This window comes from Ambystoma mexicanum, chromosome 3p (assembly GCF_040938575.1).
Source record: "Ambystoma mexicanum isolate Mex_15411 chromosome 3p, UKY_AmexF1_1, whole genome shotgun sequence".
Taxonomy (NCBI): Eukaryota; Metazoa; Chordata; class Amphibia; order Caudata; family Ambystomatidae; genus Ambystoma; species Ambystoma mexicanum.
Genome location: NC_090925.1, coordinates 1,134,958,915 through 1,134,975,209, shown reverse-complemented (window position 1 = coordinate 1,134,975,209; position 16,295 = coordinate 1,134,958,915). Strand labels below are relative to the sequence as shown.

The window sequence follows — 16,295 nt, the reverse complement described above, 5'->3', positions numbered from 1 at the left end:
GGGTTGTTGATTGTGGCATTGGATTTATGTATGAAGGTTGCCCTCTCTTGTCAAGAGGCTGTGTTGAGTTGATCCAATCGTTTAAAAATCTTAATAAAAATATGTTTTAAAAAAAAGAAACATTGCCATACTTCATCTATTCCTTTAAGTTGAGCCTATTCTTCTCAACGTGCTCCTGGGCAACCCTGTTAAAGAAGTACATAGCACATATGGACCAATGGTCCATATGGTGAGACATACAAAGGTTTGCATTCATTTTCCCACTAGATGGAGGGCTTGCAAAGTTCAAACAGTGGCAGAGTTCCCAAACAGGAGCATCCTAATGTAAATAGTGTCCTGTGCTCGACTGTCCACCAGCTCGGTTGCCACCTGGAATGCATAGCTTTCTGTTCTTCAACACTTACCTTCAAAACCCCGGCCATTCATTGTTGGTAACATTCTCCAGACCCTCATTGTTAGTTAACACCACCAGGATTCATGCTCCATATAATGCTGCATGTAGGGTTCAGTATTAAAATGTCTCGTGTAACACTACAAAAGTATACATAGAAGGTTCTGCCTCAACTCGATTCCTACAGATATTTGGTGGCCATGGTGCATGACATTTGGCAGTCCCATTTTACACCTACAAGGCAGCATTTGCTATGTGTATGGATAAACTGCTACCCAAAGTTGGTGGTAGCCTAGACAACTTCCTAGTTTTGCATTACTCCGGAATCCTCCTGGTCACACACTGGACTCTCAATATACTTTCTAAATCAGATTAAAGTACTGCAGCTCTGAGAATCCTAAGCTCCCTCCCTGGAAGGTACATGGAATGTTTTGAACATCTTAATTTTGAGTTTGTACATATATATTTATAAGTGAGATATTTTCCTTCATACATGTATCTAGCTGTGTATGTTCTCAACTAAAACTCCCAGGATCCCCCACCATTGACTATGCTAAGTCCGATGGGTGTTGTTGTCCAAAGCATCTGGCGAGACAAAGTTTGCAGACCCTTTAACTGGCCCAAAATAAACGAAGAATTACTCCGTTTGACATCCATGGGAGCCTGTTGGAAATGTACAATTTGTGTAGATTAAAACATAACTCTACACTTTACAGAATAAAAAAATATACACAGAGAAAATCCCAGTGAATGGATTGAGAATGTGATTATTTTGACTGGGGGGAGTGGAGGGGGATCGGGTGTCGGGGTATTTATTTCAAAATCCTGTGTTGTGTATCCTGTACCCACAGCGGTGTTTGGTCAAACGAAACGACGCATAAGAAACGAATATCAGAGAACATTGCAATACGTAGTTCCAATCAAACAGCGACACCCCAAAAAAGCAAAGCCACACACGTATTTGCCAAGGTTCTCACATTAGACTTCCCTTCAATCATTCAGAACATTTGAATGCGGCTGTCTGTCTAAAACCGATGTGCAATGTGCCATGCTCTGGATAAAAACTCCAACTGATAGGAAAATAGTGGTGCCGAGTACAATGATATTTCACTTTAACTTTATAGGAAGTTACGTGTTGTCAAACATTTCTTAGTTTCTTTGTGCTTTTTAGCTATATAAACGAGGACGTCTTTTTTGGAGCGTATATACTATAATAACTACAATAATTGGAGGTCAACTAGAGTGGCTGTGTGGTAAGCAGATATTGGATCAACACTTCGAACACACTGGAGGATAGCTCCCGCGCTCGCCTTGGCAGCAAGACGACATGGAGCAGCACAGGTTCGATCCCCGGGTCCGCACTTAGAAACCTTTGGCTAGCTAGCGCGTTATAAGTAACCAATTACCACAGGGGGCGCTGGAATTCTGCGCACTGCACTGATGTGCTCAACCTGCCACCCTCAGGTGTTCATCAACGGTTGTGGCTCGATTGAGAAGGCCAACTTCTGAACGCTTTTTGGAAGACCATGTGGCAGGCAATTGTTTTAATCTATGCACGGCCTGAACAGGCAGCTCTGCAGAATAGAAGAAAGACCCAGCGACTGCGCGTACTCCAGGCTAGATCTACTGGCACTTTTCCATTGCATCATTTTTTTGGTTCCTGTGCAAAGACACCTTGAATGGCTTTAATTGGGGCCATCGTGTCAACGCCCATCCACATCTTCTGCGCAGTTCTGCCACAACCCAACGACCGAAATGGAAGACACAATCAGAACTAACCGTCAACAGCGTTTTGATGGAAGGAGACACCCATGCTAGGCCAGCAGATTGCCCAATCAAAATCTATATTTATTTGTAGCAATTTAGTTATATAAACTTTGAGCAGTGCATAAAAGCTTCTGCGTGAAGTTTATAAGACTTAAAAACGCATTAATATATTTCTGTCAAAACCATGTGGCAGATATGCAAGTATTCATACATAAATGTGTAGCTCCCACTATCTAGATTTCCTTCTTGGTGGCGTTTAGCTTTAATTGGTTGGCCGTCATCCAAAGGTCGTGTTGCCTGCCCCAAACACCTAGTGGTTAAAGCGGAGAGTAGACAGGTGGGTGGCATACATTCCCAACATTCTAATAGCAAATCAGTTAAAAATAATTCATAGGCAGGCGGGGCGTCAGGACAGGTAAGGAGTGGACAAATTCTCTGAGTGTCAAGGTTGGGTAAACGAGTTTGTGGGATCGGGCTGATAAAAAATGGCCTTCACAAGACATGGCACATTGATGGCGGCACATTGATGGCATCATGAGTTCATCAAGGTATATAGTCAGACATTGTGGCCGAGTCCTGGCAGGTATTTACTGGGCACAGACAACAGAGGACCAGAAACAGAAATCTCCCCTGCAGGTCATTGATGCAGTGGCAATGTGATGGGCAAAGCCTAAAAGCCTTAGGAGTTTTTGTGAAGCAGTAAGCCTACCACCGTGTGGCCACTGCGAAGTATCATGTTGCCTGTCACTCAACAGTTATGTAATGGTGGCCATAACCAAAGAGCACCACCAAACAAGTGGTCTCAAATGAGTACCTGCCCTGGCATCTAAAAGAAGGGTATGTAGCAGGCTACAAAGGAGGCCCAAACACAGTAAGTCGCGAATTACTCCCTGGCGCAGTCATGATCTGAAATGTACCCACAATGTCTATCTTGTGTACAAGCGTGTGAATGTACAGAAAGCCATGATATGACAATGGTGAATTTCTAAATCATACCTGACATCCAAGGGCTGCCCGAAGGAATCCAAGGACAGTTGGTGACGCAGGAGCGGCTCCAGTCACAATCATTCGGACTCGCCCTCCAAGACTTGCCTGTCAAACAGAAAGCAGGATAAAGAGGTGAAGTCATAAGGCAGCAGATTGTACGTAAGTATAAGTTGCAACAACACTGACACAGTAGATATTATAGAAGCTCTTCATTAACAAGAGGCGGTGTCCGCCATTAGAGGCGCATTCCAAAGCTGCTTTGAAACATATAGGGGTTGCAGGCTTGCCACCCTGTTTATACAAATTGCTCTAATCATAATTGATTGCGGGAGAATTGCTCGCGGGAAAACTTAACTAATTATTAGGTAAATCAGGACATATATGCGGGGGGAAATCCCCTGTAACCCCCCAACCAATCCAGAACCCCCCAAAACTCCCCACCCAATCCCCTTAAATTATTATTATTATTATTTTTTTTTTTTGTTTGTTAACCTGTTTAAGGTTTTTTACAAATCTGTGCTGTGGTGAACTGTGTTTGAACTACTTCTAAGAAATTTGACCCAGAACTTACGACACCACTCTCGAATTTCCTTGAAGGTCTCTTGCTGCTGTTGCAGGCGATGAAGTAATGTCACTGGCTTTTGCCAGATCTACTTCAAGAAATTTAGCTGCCGCTCTGGACCATCTAGTGGAATCGCCTGCAATTAACCGAAACCATATTGTCTCTTTGTCGAGTGTGAGCGGGCACGTGATGAGTGGTGTCAAGTAAGCCCTTCTTTCGTGCGCCAATCCAGGACATGAGGTGAGTAGATGACAGACAGATTCTATTTGGTCAACTAGACCACAGACCCGGCAGTGAGGAGAATTTGCCAGCGCTCTTTTGGCCAAAATTTCTCTCGTGTGCAGAAGATTCAGGCGGGCCCGTAGAAGAGTTTTTCTCAGCCTTTTTTCGGGAAATTTTTCGCAATATTTCAGCGGAACCTTTGGGCGATTGTAAGTAGGTGGCAAGTCTTTTAGGGATGTGTACGTTAGGATTTTCTCGTTAGTACGTATCCAGTCTTGTTCTAAAAGTTTTTGCTTCACACGCCCAGGATTTGAGATGAGGAGGTCGTCCGTGCAGTGGACTTCTTCTAATTTTTGTCCAATTTTCTTCGCCCAGTTGGTGAATGGTGTGCACTTCCCGTTTTCCAGTTCGTTTTCTAATATCCGAAAAATTGGCAGAGAGTCAGGGGTTCGTATTTTCCTGTAAAGTAGAATCGCGCTTTGCATGACAACTGAGGCTAGTGAAGGAAGGCCAAGGTCGCGCCGAATGGCTGGCATGGGGGCTGAGGTAGGAAGCCCCAAAACCGATTTCCATAGAAATCCTTCCAGTCTCAGCCAAAATTCAGCAGGTAGAGTTAAGTTGGCTGCCATGCCGTATGTTATGGCCGGTACTACCTTTGTTTTGTATAATTGCAGTACCGGGGTCCAAGAGAACTTGCCGAATTTTTTGTCGACAGCTCGAGATTGGGCTGTCAGGTTCTTGATTTTTGACCATAACGAGGCTTGGAGTGAAGTGTCGTTCAAAGTGTTGTCTAGTTGAATGCGCAGGTACTTAAACTCGTCTTTTTTTTGCTTTTTGAAAAGGACAGGATTTTAGTTTTGCTTTTGTTTATTTGCAGATTATTTTCTTCCATGTATTTGGCCAAGTTTGTTAGCTGTCTCTGAAGGCCCACTGCCGTCTGGTCAATCAGAATTAAGTCGTCGGCGTACCACAGTCTTGAGACTTTAGAGATACCCACTCGCGGTGGGAAGGATCTTACTGATTTCGCTGAGTCTCTAAAGTCTCCAATAAATGAGATGAACAGTGCTGGGGCTAACGGGCAGCCCTGTTTTACTCCCCGTTTTGTGAAGATTTGCTCTGAGAGTGTGCCTTGTTGGTTTAGGCGGACTCTGAGTGAGGTGGTTTCATGGAGTGCCATTACTGGTGCGAGAATCGAGTCTGGACATTTCCAGGTGGCTAACTTGGTCCACGGTCTTTCTCGATCTACCAGTTCAAAGGCATCGGACAAGTCCACCATTGCCATGTGGACCTTTCCCGTGCCCCTCTTTGTATTTGCTTTAAGTATGTTCAGAAACAGTAGGTTGATTGACGTTCCTGCTCCCTTCTGGAATCCTGTTTGAAACATGTCGGCTGCCGGGGAGGCGCTGGCCCAGACTTTGAAGTGGCAGAGGAGTAGTGCTGCGAAAATCTTCCCTATGACATCCAGTAAGACAATAGGTCTGTAATTGGCGGGGGTGTCTCCGTTTCCTTTCTTATAGATGGGCACCAGTACAGCCTCTGTCCAGGTTTTGGGAATTTCTTTTGTTTTCTGAATTTGAGTAAGTATTTCGCCAAATGCTTGCGCCCAAAGTAGTGGGTGTGCCTTAAGGTCAGTGTTAGTCAAGCCATCTGGCCCTGGAGCCCTTGAAGATTTGAGTTTGTTGATCGCTTCTGTGATGTCCTCGACCGATGAGAGAGTGATCCATGGGGAATCTGAGAGGGCGGGAAGATGTAGTGACGGGGAGGTAGGGCAGCGGTATAACTCCGTGAAGTGCTGAATCCACTTTGACTCTGGGACACAGTTTGCCAGCACGTTTGCCTTCTGCCCGTTGATTGATTTCAATAGTGACCAAAAGTCTCGAGTGTTCCTTGTGGCACAAGTGTGGAGCATTTCCTCAGCGCCATTTTGGTACATGAGCAACCGGTGCTGTTTTAACCATGATTTGTAGGACTTTTGTTCTGCTTGATAATTAAGCCATGTTTCCGGCGAGTCAGCTCTTATGGCCGTTTTTTTCAGTTTGTTAAGATTTTTTCTTTTTGTTGCCACTTCAGTGTCGAAAGAATGCATATGGATCGGTTTCCCTGTTTTTGTTCCCGCAAATTTAGTTTTGTGTGCGGCCAAAAGCGACACGTATTCTGGTCGTCTGTCGCTTTTGCTCTTTGTTATTTGGACGGTTTTCCTCGCGATGTTAGAACATTTTTTTTTACATTTTCGGGGGTTAAGCGAAGCCTGTTTTGTTGTGGGTTAGCTTCCACTACTGCAGGGTAGAAGGGTCTTGATGGAGCTGTTCCGTTCCATGACATTTTTAGAAGGTTGTGGTCACTTTCCTGCGTTTTTACCACCGTGAAGTCAGTGAAATAGGCTATCAGCCCTTCCGTGATGAATATGTAATCCAGCGTGGCGGTCGAGCTCAGTCTTTCCCACGTAGGGATTTGTGATTTTCGATCTTGGAGTGATGATACATTGTGGAAGTTCCTTGATTTCATTAGGAGGGACCAGGCTCGACCTCTTTCGTCCATCGTTGAGTTCGGGCTTTGTTTGTTTTTCACTCTCCCCTCACATTTGGAGTTCAGATCACCGCAGATGATGATGTTGGGTACTTTCCGCTCCACCGTTAGGTCGTCAATTTGGTTGGCGACCATGGTGCAGAATTCTATAGTGCTGGTTTTCGCCGGGTTCCAGTAGAGGTTTATTATGCCTAACTCCGAGTTTGTCCAAGCATCTCTGGTTAAGTCTTGATGGCACCATGTAGCCAACGTCGTCAGCATTCCGTAACCCTCTGCTATTTTCCCTTTTGGAATAATCCCTGAGCCAATCCGGATAGCTGTTAGTATGCCTCCGGAGGGGCTTCCTAGGATGGATTTGCAGGCGGGCGAGGCCTCTGTTACGTATCCGTCCATGGCTGGTTTGTGAACCAACCATGTTTCTTGAAGGCAGATCAGTTCGAACATACCTAAATTTGTGTCACTAGGCGTTGTAAGATGTTGATGTCCTCTCGTATTCCACGAAGCCATGTTTAGGGAGCATTTTTGTAGAGGGTTTAAAGGACCGATGCATTGTTTCTCTGTCGAATGTGGTCCTTGGTTTTGTTGCTATTTCTTGTGAGTTTGCGCAAAGGTTTCCGAAATCCATTTCCATGGGTTGCGTGCTGGTGGTACGTTTGTTTCTCTTAGTGGTCTGCTCTCCTTTGTGAGTTCCGTTCTAGATTGTCTGGTTTCTCTTTTCTCGTGGTGACTTTGTGTTTTTGAAGCGTCGTAGTTGTTAATTCGGGTCGTAGTTTGAAGGGTAGTTTGGTTTCTCCGCCACCACCTTTCGTCGCCGTGTGCCGCATTTTGTTTTCTCGGAAGCCTCTGTGCGTAATTTTCTCTGTGTCGCTCCCTGTCTCGATTTAGATCTTCAGTTCTTTCTTTTGTCGCCTTGATGTTTTCCTTCGATTGTTTCTGAAGGCAGTGGATTTTTAGGCCCATTTTTTGGAGGTCCTTGTGCACGTCGGGAGTTAACTCCAATGATGTTTTTCTTCTTAAATGGAGGTAAGCTTTTGCTTTATGTTCCCGGTGATAGGGTTCGACCAGTGTGAAGTCTTCCGTTCTTAGGTGGCAGAGTGTTCCTATTTTCCCCAGTCTTTTTAAGACTGTTCTGCGGTTTAGGACCAGGTAAGAATCTTTAGATGATATTTGTTCTAGCTTGAAGATTTTACCCCCTTCAGAGATCTTGTCTTTGTCTGAAGCAGTGTCCTTTTTTGCTCTTTGATCCTTCGATGACTGAACTCTGGCAGGATAGTTCGGTTTATAGTGTTTCTGATCTCGGTCTCTGTGAGGCTCATGTCCAACGTATTCATGAGTCTCCTTTAAGTTTTTCAGGGCTTCTAAGGCAGTAGATGGAGAGTTTGAGCGAGATCGTTGTCTAGGCGGCTCCCTTGATACCTCGGGGTGATTTTTTTTCTTATATTCTCTGATAGGTTCATCTTTAGTTGAGGGGTTTGTTTGCGTTTGTTTTGAAGCGTCGTCGAAGTTTGACAGCGGTGGGGAATCTAGTTCCCTTTCGTCAGGGTACAACGATATGTTTGACAAGTCTGAGGATGAAGTTGAGTCTACCCTTATTCTGGTTGTGTCTGTTGCGGTCGACTGCTTCAAGTTTGTGAGTGTGGAGTTCGTTGTCACTTCCCCTTGGTTAACTCCCGTCTCTATTTCCCCAGTACAATTTTGATTTTGAAGGGTTTTTTGAGGGGATTCCTTTGGGCGCAGCCACACAGAGGGTTTGCTGCCGTTTTTGGTCTTTTCTTTGACTTTACCCCTGGCTGTGGATTTTGGGGGGGTAATCTCGTCGGTTTTATGTTTTGGAGGAATTTTTGTGAAGATTGGGGCGACTTCTTTATTCTTCTTGATCTGTGTGGACTGTGTGGTTTTGGTTGGTGATTCCACATTTTTATGCTTAGTGCCCTCTTTCTTTAGTAATTCTGACATCACAATGTCTATTTTTTCCTCCCACTTTGAATGTGTGGAGTTCGACGTTCTTTCCATTGCTGTGAGATAGCCTTCCACGTAAATTAGCTTGTCCTTTAGTTCACTAATCATTGCTGTATTATCTTTCAAGGCCTCGTGTATTGATTCATACAGCTTTGTGAAAGGGTTTATCACTATTGAAAATGCAGACATCACTGACAGAAGATCTTTTTTCTTTGTCGAGGGAGAGTCGTTTTCTGACATGTTTGATGTGTTTCCAGGGCGTCTGCTTTTCTGCGGGGTATTTGAGTCTTTGGCGGCGTTGAGTGGCGCAAATCTTTTCTGAGAGTCTTCTTTCTGCAGTTGATACGTTCGTTTGGGGAGGCTGAGATGGATTTTCCGACGATTGGGTCAGGTTCCCCGAAGTATGCGGCTTGTTCCACACATGATTTTCTCGTTGTTGGCTGGGGCAGAAAATGTGGGTCTGCTTTGGTCCCTCTAAGGTGGGCACAGGAGTTTGCAAGTTTGCGTGTGGCAGCTTTGGGAGACTAAGGGAGACTTCGGGGAGCTTGTTTGTTTCGTCTGACTTCTTTTTGTTCGGGTCTTCTTCTCTTTCTTCTTGCTGAGATAGTTCAGGCGGCACTGGTCTCCTTTGATTCAAGTCTCCCGATTGCGTGGACTCATGGTCGGTGAGAGCGTGTGCTGTCTGAATCCGTCCTTGGAGATTTGTATCAGTTTTTCTGGCCTTGCTCAGTGGAGACTACTGATTCATTTCGTGCCTGCTCAGGGACCGTGGTGCTGGTTGTTTCTGATGGTGAGTACCCCTCCAGCCCTTTGTTCGTGAATACATCGTCTTCGGATTCCGTGTCCCATGAGGAAGTTGGGCTACCTCGCCTCGTGGTTAGCTGGGCCTTTCTAAAGTGAAATCTCTTTTCAGGGTTCGTCTGATAGGCTCGACTCTGATGGACCTGAGCCTGAACCTTGATGGCTGTGTCGCATGAGTATTCTTGCGCTGCGGCCGCCTCAGCGCGCGTCGCGATGCTGACAGGCATGGTTGCCCGATCTGAGTTTTCCCCGAGTTTCTGGGGTGCTGATTGAAGCTGACATGGCGAGGTATGTGAGGCCTCCAGGTCACTTTTTCCGTTAGTGGGTTGAGGGGAATGCAGTTGGATCGTGTTTGACAAGGCATGCTCTGCAGTACCCTGCCGTGCCCACCCTCCGATGGTCACCAGCAGGGAGTCGCTCGTCGAGACGGTAGTCAGACTGGGCGGCTGGAGTCGCTCCGTTCTTGCTGTTTGGCTGGGGTGACTGTGCGAATTTCCAGTTGTAATGGCGAGACTTTCCCGCCCTCCTGCTTGTGTGGTGGGCTTCAAGTTTCCATGACCGGGGTCAAATTCACGTTTTTTTGGCGTCATAGGTGTTGTTGACGGACGTGCCTCGCCCTTCCATTGCCTGTCAGTTGTTTTAGTACTGGCAGGGCGATCTTGCAGGTTCTTTTGGTCTGTTTTGCTGCTGCTGCGCAGCCGGCAGCTAATGTCGCCCTCCGTGGGTGATGGAGGAGGCATATGTGTGATGAGTGTGGTAAGAGGGTGACTGCGGGGTTAATACGATGGAATAGGGACGACACGTGTTCTTTGCCTTTCTGGTGCTGCCACAGTGCGACAAACAGTCGCTTAACAGTCCCTGGGCTTTACTCCTCTCGGGCTTAACGCCACAAGGGTGGTAGCCTCCGGGCTTTGAAGGCGCCCGAGATCACGTGATGGAGTCACGTGTCGTGTGTAGCCGGGGAGCCCCGCCTCCTCCAGGAAGCGCGGCGAGTCTGCTGTCGTTGATTACCAGTTCGCTATGCCGGTTCAGTAAAGTAAGGTAAGCGCGTTCTCCTTGCAGGCAGTTTTGCTACTGAGTATTATTTATTATCCCAAATCCAGCCCACACATATATAAAAGAACTAAGATACAGGTAAAGGTCAATTGTGCAGAAGATCAATTAGGACCACTATTATTAGGTCAATTAGGACAAAAGGTCAATTTGAAAAGGTCAATTTGGGTAATACCTGCCAGCCATTATACTGTACGATTTGTGCAAAGGAATCTTAAGCAGCAGAGACTCAATGATAAGTGCTTGGCAAGTTTTCTGTTTGGGATGCGTTGCACCTTTTTCTGAGGTGGCCGGAGGATAAACTAAGTAATACTTTTGTTTGTGCTCATACTACTGGAGAAAACCCTAACCAACAAACCTTCTCCCCCACACCCAACAACATTCACGGAACCTACGCACCCAAAGCCACAGTCTCAGGGGAGGACTGGGCAGGGGTGATCCTTTCAGCTTTCCTGATGTCCATTTTGCTAGTGCTTTTCCTGGCTTGATGTCACACCTGGGTGGGGCGGAGCATTTCTCTCGTGTTGTCCCTCACCCAGCCTTGCACATTTCTTGATGGGTGTATGTATTCACCATGGTCATTAAGGATCCCTCTGGCATTCTAGCAACAGGCCTAGGGGTGCACCGGCTTGTAGAATTGGGGGTTCCTTTTTTGGGCTTGGGTGTTTTCAAGTAACAAGACATGTTCAGAACTCGGTTAATCATTGTATGTCAATCCTTGGCTCACCAATTAGATAATCATTGCAGGCTTTCTGTTGCCCCAGGCTGGCTAGACCCTTCACAGATGATGACCAAAGAGCCGAGGACTGGGTTAGGTTTCCCAATGGGCACTAAATATATGGGCCTTTGGATGCCTATGTCCACCACTCCTAACTGAAAATTGTGACACTCCAGAATTAATATTGCGGGATGGCCTGATACTGCAGTGGACTGTCCAGGAGTTCATTTCTGTGCAGCTCTGAGTTTTCCACAGACTTTAATCTGAACTTGCCTAACAAGAAATAGTGAATTATAGTCATTATAGTATTATCTGCATTAAATTACAAATAACATTCATTGCGAGATAACAGTACATTACAATCCTACATATCAGAGACAGGTATCCATTAAGAATGTGTGGGGCTAGGTATCCCCCACCTTTTACTTCGCCAAAAACACTTCTTCGTCACTTATTCAGCATTCACTTTGTCAGACATTTACTCGTTCATGCATTTAGTTCTTAGCTTTACTGCGTCTGCATCTTCACACTGTCGGGGTGGCAATGGATATGGTAAGGTTAGCTGTAAGATTAGAGTTGGGGTCAAGGAGGGGTCAGGGGTAAGAATATGGGTTAGAAATGGAAGGTGTCCATGGGGACATCCCCTGTAATGATCTAGGAGATGTTAGAAGAAGTGAAAGACTGAAGAAGTAAAGGTATGAAGAGGTAAATGCGACAAAGTGAATGTATGGCGAAACTAATATAGACGAAGTAAAGACATACATCTGGCTGGGGGTGGAGCATGTTTTGCTATGCCAACTGGTAGTGCTCAGCGTGTAACGGGTCGAACAACATCTAATATGTTGGAATAGTAACATGAAACTTTGTTTATGCATGGGTCATGTGGGTTTAGATGGCATTTTGAACGCACATCCCAATACAAAATATAAAAATGATGGGTTATGCCTTTTCTCAAAATCGCTCAGGACCTTTCTTTCCTCCTCTCCCCTGGTGATCCTGGCTGAATCTGATACTGCACTGGTTACCTGGCTACCCTCTGATATCGGGCCCAGGTGCCCCTCCCCCCGCCAGTTGCACACCTGCACTGCCCCCTGGCAACCCTTGCACTCGGGGACTGTTTCTGTATCCCTACAGCCCCTACTAGCACTTGACACCTGATGTCTGCACTTACCCTTGCACTTGCCACCAGCTGGCTGCACTTTTATTTATTGTCTTTATTTATTTTACTGTTATCTTATGTACTGCACTGTCCCCTCCCCTTTCCCCCTGCACTTTTCCCCTTCCCCCCTCTCCTGCACCTGCGCAATCTCAATGTCACCTGGCCTAGTAGGATCGTTGTCTCTGTCTTCCCTCTGTTTCCCCCCCTTGCCTCATCGCGCCTTGAAACACTTGTGTATAGGTGCGTTATAAACGTCATATCATATCATATCATATATCATATCATATCATATCATGTTTTATAAAGCATGTGTCTAATTGGATGCTTTATGGCGAGGGACTGGCAGCGCTAGGCATACTATATGAACGGTTGGTTAGCCGAAGGAAAGTTTTTTTTTAATAGTTTACGAAAGGTCAGGTGGTCATGAATGTGATGGATTACTAACAAGAACAAGTTACAAAAAAGATTATCATCCAATTAAAAAGAACATTAACTGTGAAATTGTGAAATATTGTGATGAGTGGTCTATCTTGGTTACAGGTGCTGTCCTGTTTTGTCTTTAAGTTTTATGATGTTTTGTGAAAAGTCAAATTTTAATGAAATCTGTTTTTGAAAAAAAAAAAGAACATTAACCCTTGTGTGTCCACCTGGATGTAGGAAGAGTTAGAGAATGGAGCTAATCTCCAGCCAGACACTAGAGATGGCGCTTGGAGATAGGGAAGACTGGACCAGAACCCTGTGAAGAGCGATAGATGATACAGCAGGTCTTGACCTGCACATTCCCCTGGATAGACAACCAATGAAGTTGCCCAAGTTCATACAAGAGTAAGGTGGGCTTAGCCGGAAAATCTTGAATCCAAGTAGGCTACAACATTTTAGAGACTCTGCAATCTTTTGAACAGGTGCAAGTTAACCTTGAGTTGACATATGCCACGATCATAAGTAATCATCTTGGAATGTGGAATGTAAAGGAGTAACTAACATACGTACAATTTAGAGATGAAAAAACAAGACCCGGTCATGCCATTTATTTGAGTGGACAAAAAGATCTGCACCCAGCAAGATGCCCCGGTTCTTTAGGGTGCACACTAAGAATACATCAGGTGTTCATTGATACAAATACTGCAATGACCAGAATCCTAATTTGTACGCAATAAGACTGAGCCAGTTGGCACACACATAGGCGCAAATAGATGTCACAGAGTGACAAAAGGATACAGTAATGCTGTATGGATTGGGCTAATGTTGTTAATGTCTTACTACAGCTTTGGGACACTTCCCCATCTCTCTTCTTACTGTTTGATCCTTTTCTCAAGTCTGTCTCATGACTCGTTCCTCACAATGTATCACTTTCTTGGGATCTTCTACCTCTCTATGGTTACTCTGAGTTTTCAGTCTGTTTCACAGGCTGCAGTATTGTGTTGGTTTCCTTATCGGGTTCTGTACAATGAAGTTGTTCCTAGAGTGGGGGTTAGGGTGAGGCAAGAAATGATGAGTGCCCTCCCTAATGTGTTCCCTGTTTCATCTGATTGCGTGCTCTGGCCCCCTTTAACACCAGCGACCTTAGAGCAGACATAAAAAAGGTGCTCTTCCCAGTACATAGTTTCACTGTGAGGAATAGCCAACTGGCAAGGGTGTAGGATTCCTGCATTTTTTTTGTTTTTATTATCTAATGAAATGATGCAGGTAATTCAACGCTCAGAAAGCGTAATCTGCTAATCAGATCTCCCTTTCATAAACTCCATGCCAAAAACATAGTGTTCATCTGTGCCCTGCTGGGTTAGTAGCCTGATCTGCAGCACCTGCTCTGCCAGTGGGACAGAGCAGTTAGCAGGTTCAGAAGACACAGCCAGGTCTCCTCAGGCCAGGAGCTGCATTTAAGATATGCACCCCTCTTGCAAAAACTACACAACTATGAGAATGCTGTCCTGGTTCCAACTAAACTGTAAATATTAGCTATACCTGGGTTTAGGGTATGACGGCCAGCATCTCCCATAGGTATCCAATCCACATCAGTTTTCTGTCACACAGAGACATTGCTAGGGGGGCTGAGGGGGCTACTGCCCGGGTCTTTTGGTTGTAGCCCCAGATAGAAGTTCAGGGGTTACAACCAAAAAAGTCTAGCTAGCCCCCAGTCCCGACAGTCCCAAAATTAGCATAGCCCTGGATCTTTCCAGACCCAGCAACATCCCTGCTATCACACGTGTCAGCTGTGCGAGCCCAGTTCAGCTCTGGAAGATTTACTTATGCGTATTCTCCACAGAGAGCCTGTCCTTACTGCTGCTAGCAAGACGATAACCTTGGGGGTTACCAGTATTTGATCCTGTGTGAGGGTAGGTAACACCATCCCCATAGAGTCCTGGGAACAGGATACAAAGGGCACACACATTCACAAAAGGACTAGCTCCACACCAGGTTGCTGCATACCTAAATGCCTTTGGTTCTATAGAGAAGGGAAGGGGTGCGGTTTGTGTACACATAAGAGTTATTACTGCTGTAGGAAGGTTCCACCATCTTGTTTCTCTCTACCTCTATCTTTTCTTCCTGTCCCTTCACTTCCTGTAGCACAAAGCACTTTGGGTGTGTTAGAAGGCACAGTACACTTGTTCCAAGGACAGGGGTTGGATCCAGGGCTTTCTTTGTCCAGTCCCCAGTAGACCTTTGCCTTTAAAAGAAAAGGTCTTCCACCACTTCTATGAATCATCTCTGGACTTCAAACCTTCAAGAAGATTTTGCTGGTGTCAGGAATCCACGTACATGTGCTCCCAGGGTTTGTCATACACGTAAGAGAACATACCCATACACCATGAAACGCTCCATGGCCAGGATTGCACGCTCCCATTTCTATCAAGGGCTTTCCCCACACAGATGGAGAGTGCCGTTCCTCGCTCGTTGGGGGTTGCCTTGGCGACGATGGAAACCCCTGTATGCGCAATGTCACACAGCCTGATAGAGAAAGCACGCCCCTCCAAGTCACATGACACGGAGGACTTAAAGACCGCCTTCTCCAGTGCTCTGGCGCTTCTGATTGAAGTTGCTTCTGGATTTCTCATTGTTTTTGCTATCTCTGGAACTCTCGCTGCTGACCTGTGCCTGCTGTTCTGGGCTCCATTTCTGCCTGACCCCTTCAGCTGTTACTTCTGACTCAGTGACCACGGTAATCTGACCCTGCCTGCTTAACTGACTTCTCCGCCTCCTGTTTGGATTTTCTGCTGCCCGCTCAACGCTGACTTCGGATTCCCTTGCCTCCGACTTTGCTTTTGGGACTTCCGCACGTTGACGAACAGCATTGTGGCACACAGCTATCACTTCTTGGAACCCCCTCGGTGCTGAGGCAACCTCCCGTGCACGGACTAGAGACGCTTGCTGACGGTGCACCAACCCATCCTTGTGCCATCGGGATAGGTTCCTGTTATGTCTTCTGCTCCTGGACTATTTGGACGCCTCAGAACCTCCTGCTGCTCCAATTGCCATACTCCTGGTAAGAACCACTCCTAACACCATCTACAGTCTTTATTGTTGCCACCTCACTATCTCATTGGGCATTCTCTGCTTCCAGGTATATCTCACCCACTGGGAGATACCAGGGGAATCTGATGTACCATAACCATGCCTGCTACTGCCACCAGTTATCTATTTAAAGAATTCTGTTCCTGTTTAGAGGTTAGCCTTACCTGTTTTTTTCATTCTCTACTTGTGATACATTAACCTGTAAGATTTATCACTTTTTTTCTGTTTTACAGCCTGCAGTGTCATGCTGTGTGTCTCCCATTCTTCCAATGAATAGACCCTTCTGATTGTCAGTATCACACAACAAAGGGGTACATTGGTAGGAGGAACTCGTCATCAACCTTAACAAGTCCTCCTGACTTCTCCCACATTCCGACGGCTCCTGGATTACTCCAACCGTGCAGAGAGGCAGCACTGGTGGTGTGTCCTAACAGCTGGACTGTGTTGGGAGAGCAGTCCTTTCTAAAGTCCCCCAGTCGTGAGGGGAAGGCAGGTGTTTCAAAGCAGAGATGAGCTTTGACCCCTAACCATCCCTGGGGACCATGGTGGCTAAACCTGCTGCTGGATCAAGCCTTGTATTTCTGACAGCCACAATGCTGCTCGGGAATTCACTGTGCTGAAGGACCACTGAAGGTGTGTG

General features: G+C 45.9%; 1 protein-coding gene across 6 annotated transcripts in view; it reads right to left on the bottom strand.

Annotated features, from left to right (window-relative positions):
* ACSL6 (acyl-CoA synthetase long chain family member 6) overlaps nucleotides 1-16,295 on the bottom strand; it is a 774,575-nt gene that overhangs the window by 274,654 nt on the left and 483,626 nt on the right. For all 6 annotated transcript variants that reach the window (XM_069652522.1, XM_069652521.1, XM_069652520.1 and 3 more), the window contains one exon: nucleotides 3,155-3,250. In XM_069652522.1, coding sequence (XP_069508623.1) covers nucleotides 3,155-3,250 — 96 coding nt within the window. The remainder of the gene's footprint in view (nucleotides 1-3,154; nucleotides 3,251-16,295) is intronic.